This window comes from Bombus affinis, chromosome 9, assembly GCF_024516045.1.
Source record: "Bombus affinis isolate iyBomAffi1 chromosome 9, iyBomAffi1.2, whole genome shotgun sequence".
Lineage (NCBI taxonomy): Eukaryota > Metazoa > Arthropoda > Insecta > Hymenoptera > Apidae > Bombus > Bombus affinis.
Genome location: NC_066352.1, coordinates 11,731,548 through 11,756,413, shown reverse-complemented (window position 1 = coordinate 11,756,413; position 24,866 = coordinate 11,731,548). Strand labels below are relative to the sequence as shown.

The 24,866-nt window shown below is 34.2% G+C and overlaps 4 protein-coding genes across 7 annotated transcripts in view; 1 reads left to right on the top strand and 3 right to left on the bottom strand.

Moving 5' to 3' along the window:
* Nucleotides 1–9,085, bottom strand: part of LOC126920199 (glypican-4) — a 129,968-nt gene extending 120,883 nt beyond the window's left edge. The window contains exon 1 of the mRNA XM_050730219.1: nt 8,585–9,085. Within this exon, the coding sequence (XP_050586176.1) occupies nt 8,585–8,735 (151 nt within the window). The 5' untranslated portion in view covers nt 8,736–9,085. The remainder of the gene's footprint in view (nt 1–8,584) is intronic.
* Nucleotides 9,086–9,221: 136 nt separating this feature from the next.
* On the bottom strand, nt 9,222–13,822 carry LOC126920195 (WD repeat-containing protein 35). 2 transcript variants are annotated; one of them, XM_050730206.1, is made up of 3 exons: nt 13,745–13,822; nt 13,603–13,668; nt 9,222–13,512 (listed from the first exon to the last, which is right to left on the bottom strand). In XM_050730206.1, the coding sequence occupies exon 3, from the start codon at nt 13,456–13,458 to the stop codon at nt 9,904–9,906; it is 3,555 nt and encodes a 1,184-aa protein (XP_050586163.1). In that variant the 5' UTR covers nt 13,459–13,512; nt 13,603–13,668; nt 13,745–13,822; the 3' UTR covers nt 9,222–9,903. The 2 variants fall into 2 exon arrangements, with proteins under 2 accessions (XP_050586163.1, XP_050586162.1); XM_050730205.1 differs by lacking the exon at nt 13,745–13,822 and having other exon boundaries at nt 13,603–13,689.
* On the bottom strand, nt 13,647–18,668 carry LOC126920194 (tonsoku-like protein). Of its 2 annotated transcripts, none has more exons than XM_050730203.1 (6): nt 18,523–18,668; nt 18,067–18,324; nt 17,819–17,987; nt 17,256–17,671; nt 15,161–17,164; nt 13,647–15,105 (listed from the first exon to the last, which is right to left on the bottom strand). In XM_050730203.1, the coding sequence occupies exons 1-6, from the start codon at nt 18,533–18,535 to the stop codon at nt 14,156–14,158; spliced, it is 3,810 nt and encodes a 1,269-aa protein (XP_050586160.1). In that variant the 5' UTR covers nt 18,536–18,668; the 3' UTR covers nt 13,647–14,155. The 2 variants fall into 2 exon arrangements, with proteins under 2 accessions (XP_050586160.1, XP_050586161.1); XM_050730204.1 differs by having other exon boundaries at nt 15,176–17,164.
* Nucleotides 18,662–24,669, top strand: LOC126920206 (guanine nucleotide exchange factor for Rab-3A-like). Of its 2 annotated transcripts, none has more exons than XM_050730244.1 (8): nt 18,662–18,808; nt 20,186–20,495; nt 20,575–20,787; nt 20,864–21,099; nt 21,223–21,606; nt 21,715–21,817; nt 21,895–21,961; nt 22,023–24,669. In XM_050730244.1, exons 2-8 carry the CDS (start codon nt 20,271–20,273, stop codon nt 22,100–22,102), a joined length of 1,308 nt encoding a protein of 435 aa, XP_050586201.1. In that variant the 5' UTR covers nt 18,662–18,808; nt 20,186–20,270; the 3' UTR covers nt 22,103–24,669. The 2 variants fall into 2 exon arrangements, with proteins under 2 accessions (XP_050586201.1, XP_050586200.1); XM_050730243.1 differs by lacking the exon at nt 18,662–18,808 and adding an exon at nt 19,289–19,438.
* Nucleotides 24,670–24,866: the final 197 nt, after the last annotated feature.

The window sequence follows — 24,866 nt, the reverse complement described above, 5'->3', positions numbered from 1 at the left end:
ATCTCTTTATGAAAAGTCTCCTTTCTGCATTCCACGCTGCGTCGCGTCGCTACTTCTACATCTACGTCGGTCCTGTTGCTGTCGCTGACGACGTGTTTCAGCCAGTTTCCAGAACTTGTTCACTGTCACAACTTACTCGTGCGACCGAGGATCGTTACATTGTTGCCTTCGTCATCTTCCTTTCTTCTTCTATCGTATCGTTTCGTACAATTTATCAGAATTCCTAGGAAATTTACACGCTACTTTCTTACCCTTGCGCGAGAACTTGGTTTGGAAAAAGATGAAGATAGGTAATTAAAGAACCGGGAAGAAATGTTGCACGAGTAACAGAGTCTTCTATAGGCAACTATTTCTCACAAGCAACGAATCATTCGGTCCGTGTTTTGATGCTCTTCCCATTCGAGAAGACATTGGAAAAGGATTCGCCGCCAGAAAGTATTTGCATATGTTTATACAAAAGCGTGTAACGAACAGAGGATGACGAAGAATCCGTCTTATCGACGCGCGTGTCAATGAGACTCTTGCGTCTCTGTAGCAGGATTATTCCTTTTCGTGAAACGCAAAGCGTACGGTTTGCTTTGTATGTATTGTCATGCAAAGCGAAAGACAATATACATTGTGCCTTTCTTTTCAACAGCGACGTATCAAAGTATTCCCTTTTAGCTACACTTTGGCATAAAAATCGGAAAACGAACAGCGATGGATTCAATGCGACTATTCTTTGTAATCTTCGTATGTAATCATATAGAGAACATTGAAATTCATAATCCTCTGATCGTGAATACCAATTTTATACATCGTTTCTCGCATTTATCTCGTCTTTCGTTAAGAATCTACGATAAAGATATTCAGTTCCTACTTGAATATCGAATCCAGGACCGGCGTCACCTTTTGCGGGGCCCGAATACACAATCAAATCCTACACTTAAATTTTACAACGATGAATTATTTATTTACAAATGCTGTTACACATTATGTATTTTTATAGGCAATTTTTTAAACAAATCCAAGTAATATTTTTTCGCACCCATAATTCGCTTTCAAGAGACAAGAAATTCAACGGAAGTACAAAATCTGTAATCATGTATGACCTTTGCAAGAAACTATTGATGTAATCTAATTTCTCTAAAAAGTACATTTCTCTGAAAGAGCCTGGATCTTTTTATCTAAAGTAGTTTCCAGGATATGAGGACTTTATGAAGTTACACCGAACTTTCATGACTTTTCTCGCTAAAAAGTTAATCAAAATCGGAGTTTTTTAATTGGATAATTTTCGTAGATCGCGGGGCCTCTCAAAACACGGGGCCGGGTTCCGGTGAACGCACTGAACCTGCCTTGCGCCGGCCCTGATCGAATCCAACGAAAATCCTACAAAGTATAGCAAATGGAGATTAATCGCTTTTAACGAACAACGCTTGCAAATATGCACAGCGTTGTTTATCTGCATTCATAAATTAAGAAACACGGGGAAGGTTATCTCGATTTAGAACTCTCGAAGCAAGTAACAACGTAATCGGAATGCAAATACGCTTTATTGAAACGTACTGCAATTAAGATAGAAGAAACTATCGTGGCTCGACGATATTCAATACGCGTAACGATCGATGATCAATCAAGAGATAGAAGAAAATATGAAGAGAAGAATCGTAGAAGGTGGCTGTCTTACCTGGTCCTTAAAAGGCACAACAATTAATGTAGCCGGTTCCCGCGCCTCTAATGAAGGAACATATCGTTTATCAGGCTCGATCCAGTATAACATGATCCATAAATCAATTGCTCGGACAGTGTAATAGCGTCTAGTATCAATTTCACTTTACGTACGCGAACAAGTTGAGTTGACAATCTGACTACCGTCGCGTTTTACATTGTAAGTAATCGAGGAAGTGTCCTAATCGATACCTGTTGAAATTCTTTCTCCTAAAACTTGTTCCACTTTTATCCAAGCATTCTACAAAATTTGTATGTAACGCGCGATTAAAAATAATTGGAATAGAAAATTTTCGAAAATTGTTCGCAATTGCGATGTATCTATAGTCTGATCTAAATATTCTTGGCTTTCCAAACAGGAAACAGTAAACGATAACAGATTTCGGAGGGCAGCGCCGATTAATCTTCGAGATCGGCGGCAGTAAGATTCGATTTGAAAGAAAGTCAACAGAAAAAGTCAATAAAGATAACTCGAATCAAATTTTCTTCGAATGCAAACTGTAACGCTGGCAATAAGAAGTTTTAACGATGATTTATCGTAGAATTTGTTTTCGGTTTATTTCAGTGTACCGAAGATAGCAAAAAAGCACGGCAAAGCGAAAGATAAACCGTGCTCAAATTTTATTTGCCTACCGAATGCGAAATCTATCGTCGAAGATCAAATTTTCGATGATTAACGATTGTTCAAATCTGAACGATACGATGGATATTCAACGTGACCTAATACAATATTCAGAATAGAATAAGCAAAAGATACCGAGTGAAGAATCAACGCAACAGCTGTACTCGCACGAGGATCACAGGAGAAAAGCTCGATAAGTATATTTTTGTTTTCTGATTTTAATGTCTCGTTGTGTTTAAACAGTTGTTAATGGGAACAACCTGTTAGGTCCAAAAGACGTGCGAGTCTTTCGAAAATATTCCAAAGCCAAAGATATAATTGATAGGACGAGCAGTTAGTATCTCCGATATTTTAATATCATGACGCGAACAATATTTTAAAAACATTTTTAAAGGAGTGAAAAAACGGATGTTCCGCTTTACAACTAAATAGAAAACAATTTTGATAACGTGGGAGTGTTTCGGCAATGTACTGAATTTTAAAATTGTTCCTCTGTAAAAAATAGAAAACGCGAACCATCGCGTTCTTCCCCTGCAGTCTCCACGGCCAAATAAAAGAAATCAAAATTTCACGAAATTTAGCCACGAAGCAGAGCGATCGACCATTTCTTCAAAATCTAGGTTACCCTCGTGATAAACAGGCAGAAACACAATAAAGTGCCGTCAAAAGAACCACGAATAATTAAGCAGAAAGAGCATTAGCTCGCTTCGAATCGAGAACAACGACGCAAAGGACAATCTACATACAAAGTACGGCTAAAGTCGCTATATCCTGTAGGTCTTTCAAGGAAGAAAATTCTCGTCAGGTTGAAAAAAAGAAAGAAGGATGATCGTAGAAAATTTTCAGCCGACTCATCGATAGAATCCACTTTTCGTACAGCCTGAGAAAGCTCTCGTAATGCTCGCTTTCTCGATGATCTCGACCATCGAGCTCCATTCTATGCTTCTCGAGGACACCCTCGGGAAAGAAACAGCGTTTAGTATAGGTTCACAACACCTGTTTCAACCACGTTTACGACTAGTCCTGACCTATTTCGTCCTATTGTTCCTCCGTTTCTCCAGAACGAGTTGAGCAAAGAATAAAAAGTTCCTTCGATCGCTTCTTTCTCACATTCGACTGAATGAATAATGAACGAGTCGGAAGACCCGTGGGAGGTCGCTCAAGATACTTTGTATTTTCACGTTAGGGTAGTTGGAATAAATTTTGTCGTTGAATAGATGATTATAAATGGATTATCATAAGAAGTGTTCTTACATGCAACCGTTCTTCAACAAGTATAACAGACGTATCTGGGTTATCGTACTACTTTTTATTTTATCGTAGCTTTGCCAATTTAGAACAAAATTACTGATTCTTCCACTAAAGTGTAATTTTTATTCTTTGTGATATTAATTCGGTGTTAATTGACTGATTAAATATCGTTGTGTTAGTGCAGCAATTAAGTATTTTCGTAGCTAGAGACGTGGCATTTTTATTTTCATCAAATTTCGGATCAATATTCGTCGCTGTTTTATTTTCACACCTAAAAAGAAAATATCGTATCACGGTGATATACGATGCTGTTATTTACATTTGTATGTCGAAATATGATAGACGCCTGATAAGGAAGCTGGATGTAAATAGATTTTTTATAAGAACACGATATCGCTGCTGAGAAAGGAGAATGAAGTTTGAGCAGAGGCGAAAGCGTTAGAATATTAGACAGGAATTACCGGGACAAAAAACATTTCAATATAAATATTCCTTGGGAACCTTTCCTGCTCCCCCTTCATTATTCACGTACGTCGTACATACAGTGTAAAGGATCCACCGGATAGAATCGACGCGGTTCGTAAGACCGACAAGAAATCCCATTCGACCGGCTTCTCCGGCTGCTCCGTCAGGACTTAGGATCACCGTAGACGCTAACAAATGTTCCGGCGTGTTGAACAGGCTATGAAGGAGCATTCTACAAGAGTACGAGTCGGCTTTGGTATTATCCAAAATCCTACTGTTGCTCGAGGCACTCGATGCGATTAATTCTCTCGTCGTTTCGTGAACAGATCTGATCCTTAATCCACCGATGACAAAATTCTTACCGAAGTCCATTTCGACCATCAAGATACTGACTGATTTCAATCGTCTAAAATTTCCAGCTGAAATAGGATAGGTCGTTCTTTGACAATTCGTTCAAGGAAATTTTAAGGTCTCTTGTATCATTCGATTGTGTTTTCTTTCATACTTTGAGGAAGTACAAATTTTCTTCTTTTCTTCTTTTCACTTGTCTGGCATTGTAATCAAACACACCGAACCGTCGTGTCATTGATCTTCATATTTCTTTTGTAATTATGAAAAAGCAGATTAACGCTGTGTCTTTTTCGTTTATCTGGTTAAATTTTGAATCATCGTAATATTTTATCAATCGATAGCCTGCTGGCCATCATCTCTGTACATTGAAATTACAAATTACAAAGCTCTATCCGGTAACATTTATAATTAATATTATTATGGACAAAGGCATTTTGTAATTCGCCTGCATTCAAAGGGAGAATGACGCGAGTATATAACGAACGACAAGTTCCTTCAACTACGTAATTACGAAATTTAATTCGCGACGTATCCTTTTCATGATGCCATCCGTATATAGATTCAGCCAAGTGTAACTAACGTGAGAGTAAATGTACCAAAGTATTTACCGTCCGTTTGATCCAACAATCGGAAAAATACTCACCTTTTAAAGACGAAGAATCAACGTATACGACATTGCACCGAGTAGAGAAAAGCTAATCGACGGCTTCTAGCCTCGTAAAAGCTAAAATGGTACCCGTGTCGAGATAATAAGCCTGAAAATTCAGGTAGCAGAGATCTGAGACAGCTGTTCGTCGAATATTGCAGCAGGTAGACCACACGAGAGGAAAAAATGAAATTTGAACAGGAGATAAAGAGGAAGATCGTAAAAGTAAAAACTCAGAGCCAGGGTGTAATGGTCCCCGGATGCTTGCATCCTCGGCCCACTTACTAACTACTTGTTAAACGCGTTTTTACGATCGCGTTAACGCGATGAAATCGAGGGACAGATTAAATGGAAGTGTTCATTGATTTAAATTAGTTTTCGTGGTGCAGTTGAAGTTTGGGACATGTCACCGGCTTGTCGGCTTGAACGAAAAGCAAGATAAAGACGGACGATTAACACCTTTGATTAGAGATTATGCTCGTTACAGTTTAAGCAACGTCCATAGTTTAGTCGGTTTCTAGCTTCTGATGAAACTTCTCGTAGCTGGTCTCGAGTTTTGACGAAGTAACGCGATCAGGTTTGTGGCAAATGGCAAGTATCTAACGATAGGAATCGATACCAGCCCTTACGAAGGGTCTTCGACCGAATAACGTAAAAGAATATTAATTAAAATGTAAATATAATGGAATGACAAATTTTGACGCTTGAAAAAAATAACTAGTAAATCATCGGATGGACTGTACACGATATAGTACGAAATATAAATGGCGAAAAGAAGTATGTAGATATTTATCTATAGGGATATACGAGAATATTTAAGCTATGTACGATAGTGATCTGGTAATGATAACTAATTATGTTTGTAAGAAATATCCTATCTATAGCTAAATCTATTCTAAACTACAACTGGATCGTAGCTACTTTCATTCAATAAATTATCAAACGTTTAAATTGATCGATGTGAAATATCAAATACGTACAAGCAAATTAAATAAATTTATTTTAAATTGTAACTAATACACGATAATCAATTATTCCCGCCCAATAAATTATTATTATGAAACGTAAGTAACCGTGAAAAGCAACGCCACAAAACCGTTAATTATTCTTTTAAACGCACCCTAATACCGCGTCCTATCGCACCCATTGTCTTCCACCGGATCGCCATTACTTCCGGTCGCGATTGTCCCAGAAAAATCAAACCAACGATCATCGGTCGTAAATACTCCCCATAGAAAGTAAATCGTGTCAAAACTCTTGTAACTTCCTGTCGCGCATGCGCATACGCGTTAATGTGCACATTCGACACGAACGACGCGATAAAACGCGAAACGCCTCGAATTATTTTTCTTCTGCCATTTCGTTCTTCGCGTATCGCTACTTCGTATACCGTTAATACTTGGCGCTCTTCCACGGTTCTTTATCTGCCCCGCGAAACCCATACGGCTCTCCTTTCATCTCACCGATAAGCTCGACTGTGTTTATATGCAAAAACAAGTCAGAAATAAAAGTGTTCGTGGATGGTGAAATGGCTGCGCGATTGAGCGGAATGCGCGTCTAATGCTCTCGTGCACACAGATTGAGTAATCTGTGACACGAGAAACGAGCTATATGTTTTGAAACTGTTTTCTTTTTTGTTAATCTTACCTTTATTCCGACTTTGACGAAGACATCGAATTTTAGATTCATACGTTATTAAATGGACAATCATCGTGGCTGAAGATTGTTTTAGAACGTTATCCCTATAATACTTTCTATGCCGGTTTTTTCTATCTTTCTGATGTTCACTGTTCGAATCTCCGTAACGAAAGTAATTTAGGAACCGATCCTTTGCACTATACAAGAGCTGTGTATGTTTTCTATTTTCTAGTAAAAAAACTTAACCTAAAAGTTCAACAAGAACATATCCATTTTATGATTTTCGAGAGTAACATTTCTAAAGAATGTCAGCGGTATGATCACGCTAACGGAACGCAAGATCCTTTATTATCTATTCGGCGCAAGTAAATATACTTTCGAAGCTGAACGTATTTGTGGTTACACTAACTGATAAAGTAGACAGGTTCTTTGTGCTCGTACGATGTATGTATATGCCGAGTGATAAACCAAGGTATCTCCCTATATGGGTGTGAACCAACACGAATAATCTGTATAAAATATGAAATTTTCAACTACATTATTTCATAAACGACTTTGGGCTATTTTTGATCGATCGGTATTATAGATCCAAGTATATCAAACTTTAATATTACAAAATTTAGTATTACTTTCATACGACTAGAAAAAATTAATGCTATCGGAAAAAAAACGTATAGAACGCGATAAAAAGATTAGGATACGTGCCAATACCTTTCGTAATCACCGTAAATTGCTAACAATACCATTATTTTCATTAAATTTTTAGCCACAGTATTGTAAAAATTTATTTCCACTTTGTAAATGTTTCGGCAGTTGTTCAAATGCACTGCGATATAAAGTGCTTATTTCGTTCATTAAGTCTTCGATAGTTCATCACGCAAACATACGGGCGAGGCGAGCTAAGGCACATTTGTGTATCCAGTTTCGAGACGTGAGAACTTCTCGGAATTTTTCTTCCGTTCGTTTTTTCTCCACGTGCAGCCCCTTCGCGAGGAAACACAGGCCATAATTCATCGGCCATAAATATTTCGTTGAACGTGTCCTCTTTGCGAATCACTTCAACGAAATTCTGCAGGATAAATCATGAATGGCCGTGAATTATGAGCCCGGCCACTCTAATTCTGAGCTTTAATTTTCTCCGCGTTTATTTTTCATCCGTTCATCATATATTCTTCTTTCTCACTTTTCTGGGAAACTTTTCAACAAGTTAACACAAACTAAATCGAAATTCCATTTAGAATTCACTTTTTATCCTTTTCGTTATATACGACACTATTTAATTAAGCGATAAAAAAGTATGAAATGAAATATAAAAACTTGCTGAATGCACGATTCTGTTCGAAATAATCAGACGAATCTTAGCTTTAACCATTTCCTCCCATAATATTCAAGAGGTCTGACATTACCATTATGAATGTTTAAATTTAAGCTGTCACGATTTCAAAGTTCCTAAAATTTCTTTAGTTTAAAACGCGTTACAACGTAATCTGCCCCAAAATGAAATTCTTGATAAAAATGTAAAATAAAAATTCACTATTAATTCCACCGATGACATTGGAATAATCTTACATTATTATTACGTCACAATTTACAAATTTTCCGGAATTCGCGCCATTTTTACAAATTATTGTTAGATTAGAACACGTTACGACGTAACACGCTCGAAGTTGAAATTCTTGGTTCTAATTGGTGGAAAATTTGAATCAAAACCTCACTGTTAATTTTCACCAATAACGTTCAAGGAATCCGACATTACCGTTACGAGTCTCAAATCACGTTGTAAATTTCAAATTTTCCACAATTCGCGCCATTTGTGCAAACGATTCTTAACTCGAAACGAGTTACAATGCTCGAAACGTAAATTCAATCGATTTCAGAGTAAAAAAATGAGAATAGAAACTTACATGAAATCGCCTCCTTGGGAATGTCAGTGGCCGGAAAGCCTTGGGATTCGAAGTAAGGTTTAACAGCGTCACATTTCAATCCGGCGCGTACCGTCGTCGTCGTGACGCTAAGGATCAGGATAACACATAACATCGACAGCATACCACTCATAATTATTCCCGTGGCGGACACTCGCGATACACTCACGAACTGACGCGACAAATACGCGGGATACGACACTTACGCCTGTACATTCGCGGGAAAGTGACTTCGTAATCGTGACTCGGCTTGGCAAGCACGTTTGACAATTCGAAATGGGTAGCGCCACGATGGTTTCGATAATCGAGGAAACAAAATTTGAAAGGAACGCCGTAAATATCCGTGAAAGAGGGACGATAACAGATGTAATACCTCCTCCTTACTGGTTTGACGCGCACTGACCAACTCGTGGAAAGAACGCGTGCCGACAACGATACACGCATGCGCGATACTCGAAGCCATCTGAGTGGAAGAACATACTTCAAATTTTGTGGCACGATAGTTACGCGCCAATCAGTTGCCATGCGCAGACCGGTAATTCCTTTGAATTTTGTTGTATAAGTTAAATTTTAAATAAAACATGCTCTAAGGAAATATTCATTAAAAAAACATATAAAATAGTCTAAAATACGTTTAATGTAGACGATTATGATAATATAAAAATTAATAAATATATAGCATATGTATTTATACATATATAATGCACGGTATTAATATTTCAGTTACTGGACGGAATTTGCATTAAAAGTTATCACTATGCAATTAAATTATATAAGTACACTGTCTTAAATACGTAGAATATAAAAAGATATTTAAAACGGAGAAGCTTCATAATTTAAGTTGAAAAAGATAACAAAATACTACACAAGAATATGACGCCAGACTTATAAATGAGATCAGAAATTATTCATTTTTCAACTACGAAAATTGTTATTAATTCACGTGTCCCTAATAATATTTTTAAAAATAAAATAACCATATAATCACTCGGTGATAAGTAACATTGAAAATTTGACTAATCACATTATCACACGTTTCTAAATTATAAATTCTAAATAGTCAGAAAATTACGGATTGATCTTATTGATTCAATAAATCAATCAGATACTCAACACATTATCTAAATCGCAACACGGATTAATACTTTTAAGCAGTGCACATTCTAACTGGTGCATACTACTATAAAAATGAAACATGCTCTTTCAATGGCAAGCTTAAAGCTCGCCGGCATGTCTGTTATAGCTCAAGCATAACATATTTGTCTGATAATGCATGACCAATACATACTCAAACACATCAATTACATATATGTAACCGTGCTGTGGCACAAAGGGCAAGCATTAATATTAACTACATCTCGTTCTGTAGCCACGTGGTGTCTGCAAACGGTGCAGATCCACGCATTGCTCAGATCCATCAACGGTTTGCCAGAGATAATACAAGGAGGGAACCTGGTCATACAGTTAGGACAGGCGACACACCAGTCGGGTACCAGACTCTCGCAATTTGTACATTCTGCCTTAGAATTACGAACATCTTGAGGACTGTGCTTGGTGAAAATGTCCACAGCCAAATCCTCATATTCTTCTCTGACCGCCTCTGAAATAATCTCTAGAGATTCTAATTTAATGAACGCCTTGGAACAGACTGCAAAAGCGTGATTGACTGCGCTTGATAGAGCAAGCAAGCAGTAAATATCTTCTGGTTGCAAGATATCTTCGTATTCTCTCAATCTCAGAGCTGTTTTCATGGCTGCATCAAAATTCCCTGAATATATCTGCCTATTGGCTAATAAGAGAAAATGATAAGCCTCTGCCCCTTTCCAGGCGTTCTCTATCACCCGAGTGTCTTCGTTGTTTTCTGTTAAACCCATCACAACGTTGCTACGGCCGCCCTTAGCAGCTGGCGCGGCATTGATATGATCTTCGACCAACAGAGCTGCTAGAACATAAATTTTCTTTACGCGTAGCGGATTCGTCCTAGTCTTTGCTTGCTCTTCTGCTAATTGAAACAGCAACTTTGCTGCTTCCAAATTGTGATTTGCCTTCTTGTATAATTCTATAGCCTGTAGTCTCTTTCCATTGGACAGAAGATGATTGGCATACTTGTTCAATAATTCGCTTATCTGGGCCATTTTATAAGTCTTTGCTAATTCGACTGCTTGGTCCCAGTGATTCAAACGAACGCACGTATCTACGGCCAGTTTCACATCTCCATATTTTATATATGCTGCTACTGCTTGAGAACACATACCCACGGAACCTAGCATTCTTGCTACCATTTTCAAAAGTGGACTTTTATCTGGTAACTGTTGCACTGTCCCTGCCAATTGAACAAAATCTTCTAATTTATAATAGCATTCTATAAGTTTCTCCAGATTCCTGCTCTTTCCATAATATTCTTTTGCACCTTCCCAATTCTGTCTTTCAGCATAATATTCGCCAATTTTATTGTAAGCGTACTCCATTTGCTTATCAGACCCGCCAATACCCATTTTCATTAGCTGTACCACCCGAAAATAATCTCCTAATTTTTGACGTAACGAAATAGCAAGATCCCTTCTGTCCATATTTAAATATAATTTTTCAGCTTCGTCATAGTTGCCAAGAAACGCAGCCACCTCGGCTTTCTTCAGATGATCGTTGTGCACGTTCTGTAAACGTTTGATAAATTGTATACCTAAGTAATCTGTGCAACGAACCATTGCATTTTCTGCAGTCTCCAAATCTAGTTTCTGTAAAGCTGATTCTGCTAATAAACGCCATAATCGTGGATGTGGATTGTCCTGAATGAAATTGTTTGCTTCTTTCAAACCTACTTTCGTCAATAATTCCCTGGTATCCCTCAGTGATTTCACTTCTAAATCCACTATTAAGTCATTTCTTGTATCTTCTGGTTTCTGCATGAGATCATCCAATAAAACGCAACGTATTTCTAAATCTTGAAATGAACAGATATATCCAGAACAGGATATCGGTTCTTCGGGATCGAATTCTCTTAAAACGTACATTCTGGTTTTTTCTATAATTGCTAATAAAGCGGGATTGTCTTGTGCCCAGCACATGGCCCACACATCCTTTCTTTCGAACTTATTTATTTCGCCCTCTGATTCTCCATCCTTCAAAGTATTTTTCTTGAGATCAGTCTCCAAATCTAACATAGTTAGAACGCCACTCGTGTCCATAATAGACGCCCGAGATGAATCACAGTTGATTGCAATCTTATAAAGCTTACAATTTGTATTATATCTATTAGTAAGAGTTATCTGAGATAAAGAATATCTTTGAATCATTCCCGACTCTCTACCTATCAATAGAATCTTATCAGTTGCGCACAAACAACAAATCGGGTCCATAGTAGCTTTAGTATTAATAGGTGCCTCAAAGGATCTGTCTTTGTCTAAATCTTGAATAACTTCCGTCACCCCGGTCGGAGTTTCGTCAATATGGTAAATTTTATCTCTTCTAATTCGTCCTGCATGCAACATGGAACTACGAGGAGTGCGATAACTCCAAACCAAGAAATTGTTCTTGGATGCTGCAACAATTACACTATTTGTCATGGTCACCCATAATGGCTCTAAGTCTATAAACTTAGTATCTATTGGAGTAGCAATTGTATTGCATACTAAGAGTGCAAATTGCTCTGATCCTTGAGCTAGGTCATTTTTTATTGCCAAAACACAATGATCTCCATGTGAAGCTATGGAGATCAATGCTCTTACATTTTTAGTACAATACGTATTATTCGTTGTATTCCAAAATATAATGCAAATACCATCTTTGGTAATCTTCTCATTTGTATACACAACTGTATTACTGAAGTAAGTCCATTTATAATCTAAACGAATATTTGCAAAATAGATATGAGAATCAACAGATAGAGCTACTCTGAGTGATCCTCCTTCCCATGCACAACAGGTGACTTCTCTACCAGGTATTTTTAGGGTCCTCATATGTTTACCAAAAGGAGTATAAAACTGAATGACATTAGTGTCCTTTGTTTCTCCGTTACCCAATAATGGTAACATCCCAGTTACAGCTAATATAGACCCATAACTATTCCAACAACACCATGCCGCTGTCATACCAGTTTCTATTACAATTGGATTATCGTCATTAGTGTCTTTCATGAGCTGTATTTTACCATTCCTGTAGCAAACAGCTAAAGTTGGACAATCTATGCCAATATAACCATTCCTTCCATCATACCATTGTAATGAAACTATTGTTTGAACTTGACCACCATTAAGTGGTATCATATTTAACTTTGTTAAAAATACGCCTTGATTATCAAAGAGATGAACTTCCCCATTTTTTATGCCAAACAATAATAGTTTCCCATCTGGAGACCATTGTACAGCTGCAAGAGCTGTATTTTTTAATTCCTTGCCCCAGATTCTATTTCCATCAACTGAACCTACAATAACTGCTCCATCTTCATAAACTATGCAAATTTTTAAACCATCTAAACTCCATGCCATCCCTTTAACTATTGATTTATTGCAGTTATTTATCATTTCATCGTACCAAGAGCCCTTGTACAACATCCAAACTATAATTACACCATTCTGATCACTTGAAGTTAATTTCTGATGTTGTTCGTTCCAGGTAACTACTTGCACATGACCATTATGACCTTCTAAAGTTTGATTCATACTTAAATTACTTGCAGCAGTTAAGTTTCTAGACCTCCCACCACTGGTAGAACCACTTACATTGGAATCTACTCTAAGTACTTTCAAAAGACCATCCTCTCCGCCAACAGCTATATAACCTTCCCTTTGGTTCCATGCTATACAATTCAGACGAAAATTGTTTGGTATTGCTATTTTTTTACTCAAGTATACAAACATTTCGTAAATATTTAATAAACATCAATTATTTTGTATTCTTTACTGAATCAGCTTCTGAAAGAAATGATTGCAGCATATGAAAACTGATGCTATAATGGCTCAATCGATTTTAAATTGTTATGATTGGAATTATTGTTCACTTACATTATTATGCAATGTTGATAGCATTCGTAATTAAAAAACGGAGCAAAGGTAAACAACGTTTATTGCCTGTTAAAAATATTTACAATATATATTACAATATTTTCTGTTATAGAACATTTTTAGCATGTTGCTTAAATATTACCTTTATTTAACTATATGCATTTTTTATAGCTTTTGTGATTCGATTGAGCACCAGTTTGAAGGAAAGGTTACTGTAAAGTATAAAACAGCTAAAATTTGGTAACAAATATACATTGAATTGGACTTTATTAAATGTTCCCATTCACTTTGATGCCAGGAAGTGCAGTAAAATATACTATACTTCCGGTATTTCAAATTTGTCTTTTTAGGAAATACCTATTGAGATCTAATATGGACATATTTAGATAATTTACAATTTTTTTTACAAAAGATAGTTTGTATAAAAATATATTTTTTAAGCTACTACAAATTAGAGAAAATGATGAAATATGTTTTAAAATAAATGAATGCTTTCTGTAATTTGTAACTCTTTTCAATTCTATGCACACATAGTATTATATGTATAAATATATTAAAGTACCGGTTTAAAAATAGTAAGATTATGCGGCAGTTTCTTCACTACACCCTTCCCTCGCCATAAATGAACCCAACAGTCGCACACTTCTGAATACATACTCACGATTAATGTACAAATCTCAGGTTTTTCAATAAATACTTCAGAATCAGGAAATTCAGTAATATTCTCACATCCACTAACATCGATATGTCTTAGTGTTGGTGTGTACTTCAATAATAAATTCAGCGATTGTACTCCCACTTTTCTATTTCCTTTAAGCACAAATTTCGAAAGATTCGATACACGTAATAATATATTTCTAATGTCAATATCCGATAATTCGCATGAAGCAAGCTCTAAACATTCTAAATTAACAAATGAAAAATCTGTTTTATTAAAAATATTTTTAACCAAATTAAAATCCCTAGAACAAATAGTATTCGATAAATTCAAATTAAGTAATTGTCTTTGTAAAGTGGCACAGACTTCATCTTCACTGAAAAAGTTCCAAGAAATATCTAAATTTACTAGATTATTGTTGTTTAAAAGAAAACGAAAATTACGTAATTGACAATATCGCAAATTCAATGTCCGAAGCTGTGTTAAAGGGGTGAAAAGTTTAAATAAGATTTCTTGACTTGATGATCCAAGAGGATTATAGCTGAGATCAAGAAACTTAAGTTGTGAAGGTAGTTTCTCTAATTTACTTAGGCACTTATAATCTATATCACATCCTTGAAGGCACAATTCTTGCAAAGATGACAATCTTAAAATACAATCATTTAAAGATTTTCCAAGTTCATATAAGTTACCACCGGATAAATCTAATATTTGAACATTCTTTTGATATTCTAAAGTTTTCAATAAAGATATAAATTCTTCTTTTCTAATATCTTCTTGTTTTAATCGCAAAGTAAACGTGTTCTCGCATGATTTCAAACACTTTAATACGCATTCTCGAACATCTAAAAATATTAAAAGTAATGATTATTTTGAAAATTATGAAGTAAGTATACTTACTCATAAAATATCTACCTATACTGTAATTTTTACAAATCGCCCCATATCGCTCGACAATAGAAGGAGTTTCTAACTCAATTATTTCGCATGCCAAATTTTTAACAATATCCCCTTCATTTAATATCGTGAACACGTTATTGCAATTGATCGCAATACCATCCATAGTTTTTAGATCTAGTTTTGCTTTACACCCAGTATCGTTGTAGAATTTAGTTTCAATATCAGCTACAATTTCTTTTACTAATGGCCTCATTGTATTCGAAAATTCTATTTGGGTTTTAAACATTTTTCCATCTACAAGAATGTTTAAAATAACTGATCTTATAGTATTGATTTCTGTTGATTCACATCCTGTGTTAAATGAAATTTCAGGTGAAGAACTTCGAGAAGTAGAATCTTTAGTAAATCCAATTGATAACAACGACATTTGCTGTTTTTTTTTCTGAATCTTACGTTCAGTAGAAGTCCGTCTTATTTCAGTACTGCAACTATCATTACTATCCTCCTCTATTACATCACATTCATTATCTCCAATTACTTGATTCTGACTATTCATTTTTTGCCGTTTTAAATTTTTCTCAATATCGATATTTCCATTACTTGATTTCCTCTTTGTCATTGAGGAGGAATGTTCATCAGAGCACCTTCTATTATTTATACTTTCATTGATATCATCTTCCAACCAATCATCCAAAAGAACCTCTTCACTATTCAAAAGTGGATTTACATTTCGTTTCATAGAAGACAAAGAAGCTCCAATTGGATCATTCCTATGTTTCAAGCTAGCTATAGTTCTTTTATAATCTTCACCTGCAGAGATCTTTTCTATAACAACATTTTCATCTACGCTGTGAGTTTTTGAATTGCATGATGATGTATGAGATCGTTTCGAAATTCTCTTATTACTCGCTGGTATCATAGCAGACAATAATTTGTGCATTTCATCATACTCCATTTGATCTTCAGAAGATAAATCATCAACACGATTCCTCCATTGTTCTAGACAATCTAGTGCAGTATCATCATCATTTGTTTTAAGTTCCACATTTGCTCCATGTTCAATTAAAAATCTCATCATGGTAAAATTGCCGCAAGAAGCCGCATCATGAAGAGGAGTAACTCCTTGGCACATTAAACTTCCAGGATCATTTACATCTGCACCATATTTTAATAATAACTTTGCAATTTCGACATGACCATGATTAGCTGCTTCATGAAGAGGAGTCCAGCCAAAATGGTCTCTAACATTCGTTAAATGACCAGATTCTAATAATTTTTCTACAGTTTCAACATTTCCATGTATACAAGCTACATGAAGTTGTGTTTCTCCTTTTTCGTTCCTTTTTATAGCAACCGACGTCTTTCTCGTTCGTTTTCTATTTTTAATATTTTCTCTAACTTTTAATTCTGCTTCAACATCCGACAAATCTTCCAAGCAAATGTTTGCACCAATATTGTTTCCTTCTGATTCGCTTTCACTATCTGTATCATTACATAATTTTTCCAATGTATCTAACTTTTCTGAAAGTGCTCCTATCTCTTCTGTTCTATTAGTATTTGTTAGATAATTCAAGTGTTCTCTTAAAACAGTTGTTTCTAAAGAAATATCATTGCAAGCTTTTGCATTTTTCAAGGCTAGACTATAAATTTCTTCAATCTCTTTGTTGTTTGCTTTAATAGTTATCAATAAATCTACTAAGAACAAAGCAGATCTACATATTTCACGTGGATTTGTGCATAGTTCTAGTTCTCTACGAGCAAAGTCCAATGCTTCATTATATTGTCCGACATCTTTCAATGTTTGGGCTAAACTTAATAAAGCTGCCCCTATGCGATCGCTTTGTATTTCTTCCGCACACATGAGCATCTTTCTGTAATATTCTATAGCTTCCTCAAAACAGTGTGCAGCCACCGCTGCATCTCCTAATGTCTCATAATATTTCAACTTAATGTTGGTATCTTTTTCTGTAGTTAAAGCTTCTTCAGTTGTTTGTAATGTTGCAACTATAAACAAAATATTTTTTCAAACAAATATTTCAAATAAAACCACAAAAATAATTATATTCTCTTAACCTATCCTTAACCTTAACCATACCTATCCTGAGACATTTTTCTACTTGATGCTTCAGATTTTGTGATAAGTTTTCCGTAACGTAAAGAAGCACTAATATTTTTCGTGATTCGGTCCATTTTCCTATTTTTAAAAGCAATTCTGCTTGAAGAAATCGTGCTTCCGCTTTCAACGATGAATTATCAACTTCAACGGCAGTTTCGAAATGTGCTAAAGCCAGATCATAATCGCGATTCCGCTCGTAAATTCCTCCGAGAGCAATTTGCGTTCTATAGAAATCTTCCCGTAAGTTGTGTGTCTTACATAAACCTGCAGCTTTTATCAGTAGATCAACAGCCTCTTGGTGTTTTTTTTCAGCTTCTAGTACTAATCCCAAATTCAGTAACAATCGTGCCCTCATTGTCATTAATTCTTTTAGGTCAATGTTAGTATCACCCAATCTAAATAAAATACAAATATACTTTTTATAATATACTGCTTAGGAAATTAATATCATATATATATTTTATATATTATATTATATTATATTATATGTTATATATATATTATATTATATAAATTTATTGACATTAAATAAGATATAATACTCATTGCAAAGACGTATACTCTTCGTGTACGCTTGTCTTGCACTTATAAGAGCATCAGGTTTTCTTTCAGATTCTTCAGGCTGACTTTCAGCCCAACAAAAATATGTTCTACCTAATGTTGCATAAGCTCGTTGTTCTTCTAATAAATTTTGTATCTCCTTGGCCCCTTCTACCTAACACAAAAATGTTTTTATTATAATGCTATACAAATTAAAAATATTAACACAATGAATATTTTAAATACAAACCCAAGTAAAGATTTTGATGACTCAATGCTTCCTCGTAATTGCCAAGACTTGCCTGTATTTCTCCAATCATTCTGTGAGCAACTGCTATATTTAATTTATCTCCTAAGATATTGCAAATTTCCAGTTGTTCTGTATATTCCTGCAAAGCATCTTCATACTTGTCACTTTCAAAGTATACGTCACCAAGCTCTTTAACAATTTCAGCCAATTGCTGAAGGTTGCCATCACGCTTGACCCGTTTCTTCTTTTTAATTAATCCTATTATCAAATCAACATTTCTGTATACATAGCCTACTATGTTACTTACTAGAGAAATCATATTTTAACTCTCATTATACAATGAAACTTAATCTTCATACATTTTTTTATACACATTAATTTCGGTAACATCACATTCATATTTATAATCTTCTTATAAATATTAAAATAGAAAAGAGCAAGTAAAATACTACTCACTTCCGATATCCATTATTTACAAATACCAATTATCACAGTAATAAATGATTCATATTCAACTTTGTGGATTCGAATTCGAACCTCATGCGATCGGGACTATGCCGTCATACGAACACAAAGAGGAACATCAAACCGAAAGCACAGTCACGCACGAAAAGTATCAAACACTGCAGCAGACGCCTCATAACGGTAAAGAATAGAGCATGAAGTGCCTTTGATGGAGAAACGTGACAAAATTATCAAGTTACTAGACATCGAAATTACCATCGATCGCTGAAAAAATAAGGTACTGTCACACCTAAAAATTTTCATCCAAAATATTTGATAAAATCAGCTATGATATTTACAAATTTCTAAAGTATTTCTAAAGCTAGCAGCAGCTGTATAATTGAAATAGCGTGAAACGAAACCGTGAGAAAACAATAACAGATTAAATTCCAGCGGCATTGAGCACAATTGAAATCGCTTTAACTCTAATTACGTTAAAAAGGCGGCAATGAGCGAATCTCGTAGCGTATCGTAGCGTAGTTTTATTTCAGTGAAAATTTTCGTACGCGTGCTACGACGTTCGCTTTCGTAATTCTTCGCCTAATTCAAGACGCGCGTGAACTTCAATGACTTCATAATCTACGGAGCATAAGTACGACCTGGTACGAGGTAGTACGAGCATTTAGCAGTGGGTAACCTGTGGCGCTTGAAAGTTCACTGTTATACTCTTGTCTATGTGACTTCAGTCGGGCCGTGTTGCGGGTCGCGTAAGGGTGATGGGTGCTGTTTCTTTTTACACATTGACACCAAGTTGACATATTGCGGAAAAAAATCTTTATACCGTTCCGCTTTTTTCCCTCTGATATCGTTTGATGATTTTCGCCAGACCCACTAATGGCAGGAGAGTTGCATAAAGAAAGGTTCACGGGTAAGTTATAGAATGCTGCCAAGCATTAGAATCACACCGTCTTTGGATCGATAAGCGCGGATCCGTTTTTCGTTGATGAATTTTCCTCTCATCTCTGGATGCTGTTCAATCTAATCTTTGTTACGACATGCTGAAATAATATTTCAATACTCTATTGCGTATTACAACGAAAAAGCTTGTTTATATAAATAAAAAAAGCACATTTGCCTAACGGAATTATTCTCTCGTCATCCTTTTAATTGCCGAGATACATAAATTGCCATTAATTAAGGTATCCGTTATGAAAGGTCCGCAACAGAATTGTCTTATGTGTTTTATGCGACTAGAATGATAATTATAAAATATATTAATAGAAATTCATTGTTTTTTTTATTTCAATCTTTTTATTAATTTAATAAAATATGGAATATTTAATGTACTTTGTTTATTTTTTCCTTTTCTTCTTATATATAAATATATATATATATATATAAATTTATTATTGTATTGGAATAAATATTTAAAAACTAATAATGTCTTAATTTAGTTTATATGGACAGAATCATGTGCAGCATTTCTTTTTATAGATCCAGAAATCAACATATATACATACAGAGTTGTGTAACACACAGAGTTGTATATTTATTTTGGTCATTTCTCATCACTTACAAGAATATTTTAAGAGATTATACATTGAAAGAATGTTGCCATTAAGGAAATTTATTTTTAAACCAAGCAACATCTGTTTTCACAATCTAATCTGTTTAGTTCCAGTTCAACCAAGATCACTCCTGTATTTACGTATACCAGAAAGCTCCACAATGTTCAATTGCGATATTGAAATTCACCAACGATGGAACAAAGAAAACTTGCAAAATCCTGTGACACTCTGGCAAGGTTGAACAAGAATGAACATAAATTGTTTGAAAATCAAAATCATTGTATCAAGCCATTACCTATTACATTTAATGAAGAAGATGCCGAAATAATAAACAACAAAGATTCCATTAATGATTCAACAAAACTCAACCATTGTAACAACTCCTCAAAACCATTATTATGTATAAAGGACTCTCAAGTAATTTCTTGTAATTCAATGTATATTACAATTAATTATTTATATTACTGTAATGATATTGCTTATGTGTTATTTTCAGAACTCTCAGGAAAGAGAACCACCCTCACCAACCACTCTACAATGGGGTAGAGCTATAGCAGAAGTAAAGGAACATGCTGTAGCAAAATTACAAGATGAACTTAAGAGAGCACATGAGGAATTAAAATTGAAAGATGAAGAAGTCACAAGACTTTCAAGAATTAAACAAGATGTTGAAGCTGAATTGGAGGAACTCACTGCCAGCCTCTTTCAAGTAAATCTTATGGACTATATCGTTAATATGTAACATAAAGGCATAAAAAATTGAGCAAATTTTTATGTATATATAGGAGGCACATAACATGGTACGAGAAGCAAATGTACGTCAAGCTACAGCAGAGCGCCTATTGGAGGAAAGTCGTATGAAAGCTGAAGTTTTGGCTGCAGAAGTAGCGGCTCTAAAAACGTTAGTGTTAACTTCGACGCCGGCTAAACCAAACTTCCATCTACATCCGCAGATCGATACGAAAAGTCGTCCAAACAGTGAAGATACTCAGCAAGGTCTTTTTGCAAGGAAACATCGAAGGTAAAATTGCATTTACTATCATTACAATTAAAAACCTTCTAATCATATCTTTTGTTAGTTATCAGGAATATCGATAAATGGAGGTTGGTATTTAAATTATATCCGAAATATTTTTGCACCTAGATCACCGTCGCATTTCAATTTAAAATACGGTCGAGAGAGTTCTCCGCCGGATTCCCCACTGAAAGAACAAAGATCATCTTTACCTTCGGATCGAGAGACACTAGAAAGAGATTGGAAAAAAGATTCAGAAAAGGAGAAAGACAAAGAATGCAAAGACTTTGGCCTCGAAGTTGATCCTAGAGTACATACAGAGTTTCTTAAATGGAAAGCTAATCCATGTGTAGACAAAGGTGATCCTTTTGTTGGTAGAATCTTTACAGAAGACATCGATCTTTGCCTTGATTTCCCTAACAAAGAATTGGGTTCGAAAGTTAAACAAGCCGTTCTCGATGGCATCATCTTTATCGAAGCGATCAGCGACAAAACTAAATTCACTTTTCCAAAGTAAATCTTGTGTTTTAATACCATAGCGATATATTAGAAATTTTCTGATTATACTAAATTAACATATATTTTCTTTTTTGTTTCTTTTTTTTTTTTTTGTTTCTTTAGAAAATGTGTATTGCTTGAAGCACCGCGCCAATGTTATTATCGTATGAGATTCGGAGATCAAGAAAATCAGTGGTACAGCATATCACAAATTTGTCGCAATCGAGTAAGTGTTTAAATTTTGTAAATAATTTATTATGAATCTTTAAATATTTGAATATAAAATTAAATATATTTTTATAGATTATAGCGGTCTGCGATTTTTTGAATTATTTACGTTACATTGAACGTGGCCTTGTTAAAAGCTCAGGTAAATATTTATTATACTGATTTACCTTTCTGGTAGTGTAGAAATTTAATTATCGTTACAGTTCACGATGTTTACTGGGAAATTACTCGATTACGAAAGGAAATGGCATTTGCTCGTTTGGGCCTCGCACTATCGTCTTAACGCTCTCCATGAAGGACTTTTTCTAGTCTTAAATATAACAAATTAGGCCATGGATCTGTTATTATTCATTTACAAGTATCAACTGTAGATTGTTAAAAATTTTAATCGTTCCAACTAGCCTCGATCTTTTTTATCTACTGATCGAGATTTTGTAGAGTAAGTGTTAAAGTTTTAATATATGAAAGCTCTCAGATTCCTCTACTCATAGCGTGAAACGCATCGAATTGTTTAAGATAGAAGGAGGGATTTATACAAATCAATTTATGAACCATTTCGTTTGAGATTATAATTTCTATAATGTCGAATCTTATTTCATTCACAAACATAATATCGAAGACTTTCCTTTAATGATCTGAAAAGTTCATTTTATATCATTTTATTATTATAGCGAGCATAAATATGTTTTAATCAGTTTTAAAGTGCAATCAAGTATTTCTAAGATATTGGGAACATGGTGCCTTTTGACTTTCCGCTTATTAATAACGCGTGACTAGCTTTTAGTTTAAGCTTTATAGTTATAGCGATTTATTCGCAGCACGTAAAAAGAGATGACTTCGTTATTTCTATAATTTATTAGCAGCTATTGTTTTTATTCTCCTCAAATCGTATAATGGCAGCAGGTAAATGCAGGCCTTTGTCTTTGTTCATTTAAGAAAAAGGTGTAAATGTTGTAGTCTAAAAAAGACTGTAGGTATAAATGTCTTCTAAAATCCTCTTTTACATTATCTTTGTTTGTATATTCTATGTATATAAGTACACATACCTTTGGACATAACAAATGAAATCCTAGAATTACTTTAAAAAACTTATATTTTAGCGTATATTCATAATTTAATGGTAAACGTGTCATAGAACATTGAAGCAATGAAATTATTTCAGTGTTTTTTTTAATGCATATATAACTCAAATTTTGGTGCAAGTTTTAAAAAATGCCATATATAACTTATCAAAAATCAAAAACACAAGCATATAATTATTATCGTGCTTAATAATGAGTTACATGACATAAAATAATTAAAATTCGTATTTTTAATCCTGATCTAAGGACGGGTGATATTATATTAAATACAATGATAATTACCATTTTTATATATACAGTAACTTATAGATTCTTGCATATTATAAAATTTCGTGAAAAACTTTGTCCAAAGGTACGCAGTTTATCCTCAAAGAAAAAGTTGTATTATATTCATTTCAAAGAATATTCTCTTCTGTTGCAAATATTAACTAGTACCTGGTAATTAGCGCGCATATTTAAAAAAATGTATATTGTTAAGACTATACATATATTATGTCATATAATTAACATATGACTAAAGTGATAAAAAATATTTGAAATTATGAATATTTGGTGTGTGCTATAGTTAGAGAATCATCTTTTACAACGTACCAAATTGTAGTACAGTTGAAGCAATTTTTTTGTTACTGTTTTTTAGTGCAACATTCTAATTTTGTCTTATGATTATACAGAATTAGATATCTAATATCTAATATACTATATACAATCAAACATTGTTATTGTTACATATGAAAATGTTTTAATTTTGGTTGATAAAAAAGGTTTATATATTTGATTTTACATTTTTATGAATTGTTTTATCTGACTGAGACAAAATTTCGCTTATCTAAGACTCGAAAAGTTTATTCTTCCAAAAAAATGTGCATTAAATTCAATATATAAAATTGTTTTTATATAAACATATATGTAAATTACTTATGTAAGTAATCGTTAAAGATACGTTCTTTGCGTATTAATGGTGCTTTATGATAATTATTGAAAAAAATATCCGTATAAAATACTTCCAAACAGACATCTCTTAAACTAATTTTAGGAACTTGGTTCGTTAGCGAGTTTTATACAATAAATCAAAATGAATGTGTTCGAATACGAAAATATAACGCGGCATGTTTTAACTCGAGATAATTTGTTTTGAAAATAAGATTTTTAAATCAAAATAAATGTTAGCTTTTTCTTGCAAATAATCATGCATCAGTAGATGTTATACAAAGCGATATATCCTACAAAGATTTATTTAAAAAATTTATATTATTTTGTTGTATACAATTCAAAAAGTAAAAAAATGTGTTCGAAAATGTTTAATAACGCTCTCGTTGTGGAAGGTTGAGGTATAAATGAATTAAATATGTTAAATATTAATGGTCGAAATAATAGGAAATGAAATGGTAATGAGATTTATATGTTAAATAGTCAATTAGAAATATTCCTAATAGTACTTGTTCAAATTCTTCAGAGTTGCCAAAGATTGCTTCTGAATGATTTTTATTGAAATATACATACTGAGTTTTATTTAGACGTGGTTTCTAGATACATTTAGATTCGGAAAGACAAAAGCGATTTTTGCATAATTATACAAAGAAAATGTAATAGTGATTGTCAAGGAACTAAATTGTAATAGTATCATAGTTATATTTAAAAATAAATTTTCATGTTCATTAGTATAGTACTAAGTACATGATCTTTAGTTATTAATAAGCTTTATGTATTGCAACTGTAATTATTTTTCGACCTAATTATCTATTGAATAAAATTATTTGTTTTAATATTATACTTGCATTCGAATCAATTTTATCGTAAAATTATATTACGTATAAGCTCAAATAACGATATACATACGAAATTATTTCCGGCTGAAATTTCAAATTCCTTAGACTGGAATCAATTTACATAAAAATTAGTTAAGAATTGAGTTTAATTTGAAAACAGTATTGTGATTTTAAGCATTTTTGAATACTACAAATACAA